General features: G+C 32.3%; 1 protein-coding gene and 1 pseudogene across 2 annotated transcripts; both read right to left on the bottom strand.

Moving 5' to 3' along the window:
• Nucleotides 1–546: 546 nt before the first annotated feature.
• On the bottom strand, nucleotides 547–2566 carry LOC104724873 (ATP-dependent Clp protease proteolytic subunit 4, chloroplastic). The gene is made up of 3 exons (XM_010443432.3): nucleotides 2093–2566; nucleotides 1033–1538; nucleotides 547–761 (listed from the first exon to the last, which is right to left on the bottom strand). The coding sequence occupies exons 1-2, from the start codon at nucleotides 2488–2490 to the stop codon at nucleotides 1055–1057; spliced, it is 882 nt and encodes a 293-aa protein (XP_010441734.1). The 5' UTR covers nucleotides 2491–2566; the 3' UTR covers nucleotides 547–761; nucleotides 1033–1054.
• A 2882-nt stretch (nucleotides 2567–5448) lies between these two features.
• LOC104724874 (urea-proton symporter DUR3-like) lies at nucleotides 5449–11418 on the bottom strand (annotated as a pseudogene). Its single transcript, XR_015572829.1, has 10 exons — nucleotides 11077–11418; nucleotides 9201–9308; nucleotides 8995–9090; nucleotides 8822–8904; nucleotides 8456–8676; nucleotides 7848–8110; nucleotides 7459–7697; nucleotides 6515–6934; nucleotides 6146–6376; nucleotides 5449–5939 (listed from the first exon to the last, which is right to left on the bottom strand). The product of XR_015572829.1 is annotated as an urea-proton symporter DUR3-like (transcript).
• Nucleotides 11419–11610: the final 192 nt, after the last annotated feature.

Below are 11610 nucleotides of genomic sequence, written 5' to 3' on the forward strand. Positions count from 1 at the left end.
ACACCACACAGTCCACGCATATCCCAAATGTGCATATTTTGTTTTAAAAAAAAAAAAGAAATTGCGAACACTTTTATAGAAGTTCCTGATCTTCAATGATGCAGCATTGAGCATTCTATTCTACAAGTTTATTTTTATGTCGGTTTTATTCAATTTCCTTTGGTTATTTCATTTTCTTTAAGATTCTCTTTAGGTGTTTAGCATTATCGGATATAGGCTAGTAGCGGCTTTGCCCCTCTCTTTTATTTAACCGTTAAGCTTTATATTTGTAAGACAACTTTTGGATTTCTAAGAAAATTGTCGACAACTGTTCTCCTCAACAAGTCTTTGAACTCTTGCTTTTCTTTTTAGGGAAACCTAGAATTCTAAGCATATAAGTCTTGCTCAACAATCTCTTAATTAGTTGAGACTTCTTGTATTTGTTTCTACACATAAGTCTTGCTTAACAATCTCTTGATTAGTTAAGACTTCTACAACATTCAATATGAATATACTATAGAAATTCTGACCGCTACTTCTTGAATCCATAGAACACTTGAAAAGTGATTGTCGCAAATGAAATCTACTACAGCTTCTTTTTATGTCTTTTTGCTCAAAACAGAGTGATTTAAAAAACAATTATTTTCTGAACAAGTAAAATATGAGAGATTACAAAAGGTAAGTAAGTCCAGCTTCGGTTTCGCAAAGCCAATCACCAGTAACCGCACAAGTAATCGAGCTATGTCCTCGAAACCACCAGTCTGAGTCACATTGGAAGATCCCTGGAGATAAATGCGAAAGAAAATTCAGATTACTCTTTAATCAAAAATCAGAATCGTCTAACTGATTTTAGATGTCTATTCATCTGACAATGAAGATTCAAACATTATTCAATTTTCTTCCTAAGATATGGAGTATCCCTCTTTGAGCTTTGAACTGACCAGCCTATGATCACTTAGGTGAAACTGTAACTTCACCACTACATAGCAAAAGATGTAGAATCCATGGCCAAACATTAACAAGAACGTGGTTATAGGCAATATGATCAATTACCTGATTCAAGATGAGCTTGGCTTTAGTAAATCTCGTCATCAGGTATCTCCGGAGTCAAGAATTTCATCGGATCCTTGCTAATCTCCTCGTAGTTTACTCTCGGTTTCACTCTATCAGGAACAGGTTCGAGAGGAATAATGCTGTCTCCATCGATGACTCCATCTATTAAACCATACTCAACCGCTTCAATTGGAGACATGTACCGGTCTCTATCAATATCTTTCAGAACCTGTTCAAACGATCGGCTGGTACATCCCGCGATAATGCTGGTGACATTGTTCTTGTTATGCATAACTTCCTTAGCTTGGATCTCAACATCTATAGCTTGACCGCTCGCACCTCCAAGAGGTTGGTGAATCATTATCCTCGTGTTGGGCATAGCAAAACGCTTACCTTTAGTTCCCGCACCAAGAATAATCGAAGCTGTTGATGCAGCAATTCCAAGAGCAATCGTCGAAACATCAGCTCTCACAAGTTGAACCACATCGTATATAGCCATGGTTGCACTAACCAAACAAACAAACAAAAAACATCAAGTTAGACTATCTGAGCCAGAAACTAAACCCAATCAAACATTATTACAAACAAGTCAACATATTATTCTCAAATCCACTGTGAAAGTATTAACTGTCAGATATATAATAGTCAACCATTCATAAGTAACATAAGCAAACTAGCTGAGGAGAAACTTCAGTGAACAGTTTCACACCACACAACGGATTCTCAAAGCAAAGTAGCTGAGGACTCACTTCACTTGAACTAAAACTTAGCTGAAAAATTAACTTCCGCAGCTAATTCATCACAATGTTCTTAGCAAACTAGCTGAGAAGACACACCAACAGAACTGACAATTAATTTTCTTATAGCAATTTTATCTAATTAAGCTAAGGAGACACTTCAATTGCATATTATACTTAAAACTTTCCACAAAATTGAATTACTTTGCAATGCTAACTAAAACCCTAAAAACGAAAACCTAAGCTGCAAAAGACTGAAACTTTCACCATTAACGCAGAAACCCAAATGAGAAAAACAAATAATACGAAATCAAGATGATAACCTGAGGGAACCACCAGGGGAATTGATAAAGAGTTTAATATCTTTCTTAGGATCTTTAGCATCTAAAAGCAGCAACTGACTCATGATAGCATCAGCTACGAAATCGTCGATACCGCTGCCGAGGAAGACGATTCGTTCCCTGAGGAGAAGACCCATGACGTCAGATTCAGCTCCGCGGATAGCTGATTCCTGTGTCTGCGACATCTCGATTGAAGAAGCATTAGCGAATCTCAACGGCGACGGAGAAGTTGTTCTGAGAGGTGGCGAAACGAGTTTGGTGGGTTTGAGGTGGAGACTGTTTGGCTTCGGGAAGGAAGAAGATGACGCAGATGAAGATGAATTGAGCCTTGATGAAACGAGTGAAGGTTTGAGAGAAGATGAGAGAGATAGGGTTCCCATGGCTGAAGCGAAGAAGAAGAAGACTTGAAGAGAACTCAAATTGGGGGAAATGTGGATTTGATAAAACAAACAAACACCTTTGGAAGAGAGATGAAAGAAACGCCCGAGTAAATGACCCGGATACACTTTCGGGTTGGGTTATTTGATCCAAGTGACCGTTTTATTGGGCCTTGGCCTATTCTCTTTGGTTACGTTAAACCAAACCGAGTTGAATTAAACGAAAATTGAACCATGTTAACTTAAACCGGTCCCGAAATCGACTCAGGTCATCAAACTGTACCAAACCAAACCAAACCAATTGGAATAAAATTTAATTTCATGTAGTTGACAAAGGTTTTAGTTTTACAAATATTAATGCTAGTGAACGCAGTTTCTTTGCAAATTAGTAGTGTAAATTTCATGTGATTGGACGAACATGGGATTGGTTTCTGTGTTGATGAGATTTCGGTTTGTGGTTGTTGATAAATGTATGTATCGATAAAAGTATTGATGTTTAAATATGGTTTAAGTAATATTATGAATATGCTAGGTTGAGTATTATGTGTAACTATTATGCTTGTTGGACGTTTGATAAGAATATGGAGTATGATTTTATGTTATGCACTCATTCATTGTTGAATGTCATTTAAATGTCGTCATTGTGTTCCCTTTTTATTTTTTTCTTTCAGGTTAATAAGGCTTTATAAGATATAGAACATGTTTTATGATTAAAAAAATATATTAAATAACATATTGTCTTGGCTGATAAGACTAGACAAGTATTACAAAAAGATTACTCATTTTAGGACTTTGGTTGTGGGTTTGCTGATTATCGGAGAAGGATTTGTCCCCATCTATTTTCTTATAAAAGTGTAGCGAGCTGATAAGCACTCAAAGCCAAATGAAACGTTGACATACACTCATCAGTCTTTTGAGCAGCAGAGCAAGATCGTGGAACACGAGAACAGAGCGTTCCCATTTGCAGGTTCTCAGGGATGCTACACATGATTGCTTTCATAGCAACATTGGTGGGAGAGGCGGTTTCGGAGTAGTAAATTTCCTAAAACGGTTTTCTACATTCGTAAAACTAAAATTGTATTACATATAATTATATATTTTTCAACTAATTTCACCGATAAGATTTTGTATTTACTTAAATATATATATATATATATATATATATTTTAATATATATAAATATTAAATTAATAAAAAAATAAGCAAAACATATGTAAAATATAATTAAAACATAAGTAAAATATTTGTACGTGTTATTATAACAAAATAAAATAGAGATGTCATACCATCATTTTTCTACTGTCATGTTAGCATTTGGTTGATTCATTAAAACTTAGATCATATCTCTTTAATGTTTTAATAGATAAAGAAAATTAAAAAATCCCCTATATAATAAAACGGAAGTATACAACATTGTTTTGTAGACTATATAATTTTAATAAGTTGGTTACAATAGGTTATAGATTAAGTTTTATATTATTTGTATAGTCTGGATTTATTGTTTCTAAAAATCTTGAAAGAATATTCTAAATAACCATTTGATATCATCTAACTTACCATATTAATTTTCTTTATTAAATTATTCATCAAATAAAATTCTTTTGATATCTAACATAATATATTAATTTGTTAATTATGATTATACTTCACCTCTCATTATTATATATGAGTCTATTTTGTGAAACAAATAAATTATTATATTATTTATTATAATTAAAAATAGTTTTATTTCCAGATATACCATAAGTTTTTAAAAACAAATATAAATGATTCAATCTATAAAATATTAAATTTGTATTAATATTATTCTTTAAAAATAATATCTATTAAATTAATATTTTTACTGAGTAACGGGTCAAAATTTGAATATTTAAATTGAATTTCATATTTTGTGTTAAATTTTATAATTTTATATAATATAATAAACTTTAAATAATTTATTTTGAAATATTTTTAAAATATTGAAACTCGATATTAAAGTTAGAAATTATAAACACTCTAAATTAGTTTGTTATAGCAATGTCAATAATATGTCACTATAATATAAAAAAATTTCAAAAAACTAAAAAATTTCAAAAAACTAAGTATAATAAAAAAATATAACAATATATAAAATTACTAATAATATAATAATTCGCTTTTTAAAAACCAAATTCACAAAATTATGTCTTATAATGATATTAAGTCATGAGATAGAATATACATTGTTGAAATAACTTCACGTACATAAACTAATACAACATATTAAAATTTTATTTTAAAATAGAAAATATATAAAATTTTGTATAAAATAAAATTTAACCAGTGTTATAGCACGGATACTTATCTAGAATCATTAACAATATAAAACTTACAAAATAAGTGTAAAAACAATCACATAAATTATATTTTATAAAAAAACTTACCATATAAATAAAATGAATTTCAATATGCGCTCTAGCACGGGTTTTAATCTAGTAATAAATATTAAGAGCTGATCACACTGATCTCAACATTTTGGTTAAGTGATTTTACTAAACTCAAAACGTCCTAGTAATTTTAGCTTGCTAAATGATTTGATTTTTATAACAATGAATTCAACTAATCACACAAATGACAAACCAAATAAACCAAATAAACCAAATCCTTATCCAAACCAAACTTGAATCATGTTGAAGTATTGAACCAAACCGAATAAGAGTAACCATTTTTAACATCCACACTATTTAATTTTTATAACAATAGATTCAAGTATTCAACTAGCCACAAAAATGACAAAAACCAATAAACCAAATCCCTATCCAAGCTAAACTTGAACCATGTCAAAGTATTGAACCAAACCGAATAAGAGTAACCATTTTTTAACATCCACAGTTCCACACTATTAGATTTTTATAGCAATAAATTCAACTATCCACACAAATGACAAACATCAAATAAACCAAATCCTTATCCAAACCAAACTTAAATCATGTTAAAGTATTGAACCAAACCGAATAAGATTAAGAGTAACCACTTTTAACATTCACACTCATACATATGTTTACTTTGTTTCACTGTCTGTTTTGTACTTTGTAGATACACTTGTCTAAGAGATTAAACACAATGTACAAAAGGATATGATTTCACACAAACAAGAAAGATAACCAAACAAAGCCACATATATAAACAAAATAAATTATCAATCTTTCGATATTTTCTTCAACTTTCTTCATCGGTTTTCTTGGTCTTCTCAAGTTCGAGCAAATAAATCCTCTCAGCTTCTGGTACAGCCATGGTTAACGCTTGAAGCCTATGGTTCAAGTCATCAAGCTTGTTCATTAACCTATCGTTCGTAAACATTCCCATACAAACGCTCTTGATCGTGTCCCAACTTTCGATTAATGGCAAACCAATTATCACAATTGATCCTATTGTTCCCCAAGCTACGGCCACAATTGCCCAAAACCAGAAATATCCTCTGCTAAACACGCCTGCAAAATTTCAAGAATGATATTTATGCTCTTATTAGTAACCAATTTTTTAAAAGCGCAACAATTAATTAGAAAATATGTTTTTTTTATTAATATCTTAATTAAAATAAAAATGATATACATCTTTAAAATCACGTCAAAATTATGCAAGCTTTAGATAAGAATAAAGCTCTATTTTCATTTATATGCATGGGAAGACGACTTACGTGCTGGGAGAGAGAGAAGTGGCCAAATGACAACAATGAGGAGAGTGAAGACAAGACCCCATTTCACAATCCAAACTTTAGCTCTTCTCAGCTTCTCTTCTCTTAGCTCGTCCGCAGGAACATCAATATCGTCCCCTGAAGCCTCAGCTTCCACTACTTTGATCTCCCTTGTCGTCGACCAGTCATAATTCTGTGGCCGTACTAGACTACACACCGCATGGATCAACCCTCCTATATATATAAGTTCACACGTACGGACCAACCAATATTAGAGTTACTTAGCTTCAAAGAACATACCGAACCAAAAGATTCAAATAAATATTTTCAAACTAACCGAAATACCAAAACAACAAACTATTAGATGCTGACCTGTTAGAATTGCGACGAGGTTACCAGCTAACATGGGAGCATTTCTCCCAGTTGTATCAAGATCAACGCGTCCGTATTGTATCTTTGCTGTAGATAACCAAGTAACGATCCCAAGAACACAACCCGAGATCGATCCAAGAATCGCACCAAAGGCATTGGCTTTACTCCACAAGAGCATGAAAGCAATGGGAATGACCGCAGAGCCCATGAGAACTCCCATCGCGAGATACATCCATCCAAGCGAAACCCCGGCTTTGTTCAAGATCACTGCAAGAATACCCATGAAACATCCGAATCCAAGAACCGCCGATCTTGAGATTCTCAAGATTTGTTTACCGGTTGCTCTAGGGTTTATGTATGTGCGGTAGATGTCGTAGGTGAAAAGCGATGAGCTCTGAAGAACCAGCCGATGTTACAGCCCTGAGGATCGACAAAGACCATAAAACTCATGATTTGAAATAAGCATGTATGTAAACTAAGTATTTTGTGTAAGAAGAAATAGAGACAAATTTATAAACAACTTCTTGCTTTTAAAGCAAGAGGAGTACTTACATTATAAGAAGGGTAAAAATGGCGATTTATACATTTTTCTGTTGGTAAGGGTGTTTCTAACCAAAACTGAATTGATTTGATTGAACCATACCGGGTCAAATGGACTAATCAACCCAAAATTGAGTAGGTATTGAACAAAGTTTGAAAGAAAATGTAAATTTTTGTAACTAATTTTTAGGCTTTTAAACTTTAAATTAAACCAAAATACTGATCATCCAAAAACTAATAAGTGATCTACATCAAGCCAAAAATTGTTATACTAAACGAGTGATTCGTAAAAAACAAGTGAAAGAACTAAATAAACCCTATAAAAATAACAAAACATCTACTCATAATTTTTTGCTATTCCAAAACTTGTTCACATATATATGATCTACAGAGAGTGTACTTACATGAAAAGCATAGTGAGAAGAAGTAATGATCCTGATTTACCCATGAGAGCAATGGCTGTGGCAGGCGGGACTAGACCTCGATTAGCCTCATCGGCGGTTATAGGCAAGTCAAGGGCTAGTGCGCCGAGGCCTAATGAGGTTGCTAAAGAGAAAGGCACAGCGAACCACACGAGTCCACCAAGCAAATACCCTTTATGGGTTGATGAAGGTCGAGCAGCTATTGCACTCACCCAATAACCCTAAAGAAGAAAATAATATTTACTAAAACCCTCCTAACTTTTTTTCTTTCTTTACAATTTCTAAGGCAAAAACCAAAATCTCTTAAATTTTCTAAAATGCTATATCAAAAATATGAGTTTCTGCGATACTTCATTGAAAAGAAATCTCACATTGTCTACGAAGACAGTGCCAAAGTTTCCGACAATGTTAATGAGACCGAAGACAGCACCGCCAGAGCTCAACATAGTGACATAGGAGCCTCTGTAGTTGCCATCAACAGGACCGCAAGCTTGGTCGTGGTGTGAGAGCGGCTCAGTGCAAGTTCTTAACTTAGAAGCCATGTCCCTTAGCCGGTCATATACCACGGACGGACTCCCAAGCTCACTACTTGAAGTGTAGACCAGAAACACAAAAACGACTAGAACCACGTGAACTGAAAGACAAACGAATTACCAAAATATAGTAAACATCTATTCATTGCATGAGTGTCCGATTTTGTAAGAATATAAAACCATTAAGTAATTCTTCGATCGATAAACAAAATATTAATTATTACAAATTTATTTATTAGTTTCTTTTTTTCGTGGTCTAATAACTTATTCATACAATTATACAAACCACGAAGCTACATACTATGGTCATATTGACTCATTCATTGTTATGACGAGAATATACATATTGTATAGTTAACATCTCTAAAAATATTTTTGACTATTTGTATGTATGGTAGGTTCGATCTATAACTTGTTCGTCAAGATATATTTAAATGTAATATTACCTATAACGGAGTGAACGTAGCTTGCGAGGAAAGTAGCTTTAAGTCCTCCAGCCAAAGTATAGACAACGACGCCGAGAGGAATGAGAAAGCTTGCGGCGTATATATTAACTCCGGTGAGAGCATTCACCACAGCCGAGCCACCAAGCAAGAGCATCGCCGTCACTACGGTGTTTGTGGCCAAACAAAACACCAAGAACACTATATGCGTTGCGGTTCCCCAACTAATTTTATCAAATACAAATAAATAAGCCTTAAACTAATGCTCGAGCGATTTGTTCTACTAAGAATCCAGTTTGATTCAAATGTCCATTTTATTATATGAAGATAAAAACAACTAAATAATAAACTAATTGAGATTTTACTTACCGAGCCTTCACGATTTCGCAGACCGTATGAGCATTAGGAGCCTTTCGTTTTATCTCAATCGCCATCACACCAAACAAGAGCACCTATTTTGTTCATCGATTATTCACTAACCATTATGCATATATATACATAAAACAAAAATTATATTATATAGTTTTCGTTCTGGAATTAACCTGTATGGTGGCTCCACTAGCGTACCAAAACGGTCCACTAACCCCATACTGCCATGCTACGTTTGAACTTTGCAGTATGGTCGCAGCCCATGTCCACTGTTAACTCATCAACCCACACACAAAAATCAGTAAAAATCACTAAAATCAACATAAATTTATCATCGAGATGTTACTTTGTATCATCAAATTATAAATCGTAGTTTTACCTGTGACACAATGACACTTGCAATGAGTCCTGTTTTAACGTTTCTTCCGGCTGTATTGAACCATTCCGAGGTATGACTAGCCCCCACATATCGTTTTTCTAACCATACCTTCATTCATTTAATAAATCCGAAATATTATCATGGTGGACTTGGGAAAATATTCATATATTTTTAATAATACTTACTGAAGTAGGTGGTGATCAATTTGGATATATAAAACTGATCCAAACTCTAGAAGAAGAAAAAAAGGGTTTGATAGCAAATTAGTAAATTATGGAAACTTAATTGGAAAACTAATATATTCACTATTTAAAATTAGAAAAATAGGATGTTGTGTAATAGATAGTTTGTGAGATAGGAAAAAATGGTGGGTATACGTTTGGTGAGAAAATTACAAAAATGGGTATGTGTGTGGGTAAGAAATAAAGCTTTTTTTTTCCTCCAATCATAATTATTCAAATAATTGTTAATATAATCTATTTTTAGAAAACTTCTTAGATAAAAAAAAAGTACATTTTTTTCTTTACAATATGATATGAATTTTATTTAATAATTTTTAAATATATTATATAAATCTTTTGTATCCGTACACCTTAGTATGTATACAGATGTCTATACACATTATTATGTGTACAGATGTAATTTGTATAAAAACATTGCAGTACAAGCATATGTACAAACATTTGAAACCCTAAAAATTAAACAAATTTCATTTGTACACTTAATAATGTGTACGAACATATGTACACATAATAGTGTGTACGGACATCTGTACACCTAATTAAGTGTACAAGTACGAATCTAAAATTTGTAAAAAATATTTAATATTATCAAATAAAATCACCAAACAAAATGCATATCTAATTATAGAGAAAAAACATAGAATTTTTTATTTCTAAAAAAAATTAGATTTTTTTTTAATTAGTCAGCATTTTTATTTTTAGATTATATGGACCATATAATAAAGAAGAAAAAAAATAAAAAGAAAATAAAAATAAAAGACTTAATGGCATGGTTATAAATATTAAATGTTGATGAGGATTGGAAAGTCTTGTGAACAGTAGAAAACAGTAAAAATTGTGGAATTTGCTAATTGGAAATAGTGATTATACTACTTTTACAATTATGTTTTGAAAACTGTCTATTTTGCTAAATATCTCAAGAAAAAATTATATTCAAAAACTGAACTGTATTTTAATACATATGTTATGGCCTATGTTATCACGAAAATCCAAGCTTAATTATACCCTGAAATGAACTAAAAGTTTGGTTAAAACTCAAATTTCAATCCAGAACCAAATCAAACTGATATACAATTGGTTTAGTTTGTTAGAAACCGAAATCCATATGAAAACCCGAAATGAAGTAACAATCTATAGACTATAGCGAACTATTACACTCAACCAGATAGACGGTAGACGAACACGTCTTTAGGTTTTAATGTTATATATGATCTATTTAAGATGAGTATGTATTTTAGTATTTGTTTTGTTTTATAATTTTGATTATCCAGATATTTTCAAATACAATCAAAAGAGACAGGCAAATAAGACTGTATTTTCGAAATAATTTGGCCACACAAAATTACACACGGTTAATCGGCCAAAAAAGTTTATATCAAAACGTGATATATATAGTATATAGATAAATTTAGTATCTATTTTTAGTCAAATTTTAAACTTTAGAAACAAAGACCCAAAAAGAATAACGTCTAGTGTAGCATTATAGAATATTGAAAATTAGTATCATTTGTTTTATTTATTAGTACAAATCATTTGACTATGAAAGTCTATAACTAGTCTTTTTTGTGGTCACGAGCAAATCACAAAACTAGTCCGTTTTTTTTTTTGTAATCGAGAAACGGGTAGGTACTAACCAAAAAAGATGTGAAGATGGCAAAGAAAGCACCAAAACCAAGAATAACAGCGTAGCCAACACCTTGATCGAGCACTGTCGTGCCTCCGAAGAAGCTGCTATGCCTCTCGCATCCGCCGCCACCGCCACCGTTGTAATATTTGGCTGAAAAATCGAAAGGAGGGCACGTGGCCATTCTTCTTCTTCTTGCTTTCTTACTTAAAGTTATTGAAAAGTGAATTTTCTATTGGAATTTATAGGGAGTGATAATGGAAAGATTCTTCGCTCTTGTTTAAACTAATAGAAATCGACCAAAAAAAAAATAAATAAATAATAGAAAGAATCTTCTGTTGGAAAGAATCTTGATTTTTCTTTTTAAAAGGAATCTGATATATACTTCGTAAAAGAAATTGAATATTTTTTATTGTTGATTAGCCATTCCCAAGATGCTTATCCACACAAATTGCCAGAAATTAAAATATTTAGAAATTGTTACATTATTGGTGATGTAATGGTGAGAAAGTCAATAATTTTGCTCTTCAGTAAGTCAATGATT

This window comes from Camelina sativa, chromosome 11, assembly GCF_030686135.1.
Source record: "Camelina sativa cultivar CO46 ecotype springtype chromosome 11, ASM3068613v1".
NCBI lineage: Eukaryota > Viridiplantae > Streptophyta > Magnoliopsida > Brassicales > Brassicaceae > Camelina > Camelina sativa.

Coding starts and splice junctions, on each gene's coding strand:
- LOC104724873 (XM_010443432.3), bottom strand. CDS start 2,490: ATGGGAACCCTATCTCTCTCATCTTCTCTCAAACCTTCACTCGTTTCA. Junction 1,539..2,092: donor TCCCCTGGTGGTTCCCTCAG/GTTATCATCTTG, acceptor TTGTTTGGTTAG/TGCAACCATGGCTATATACG.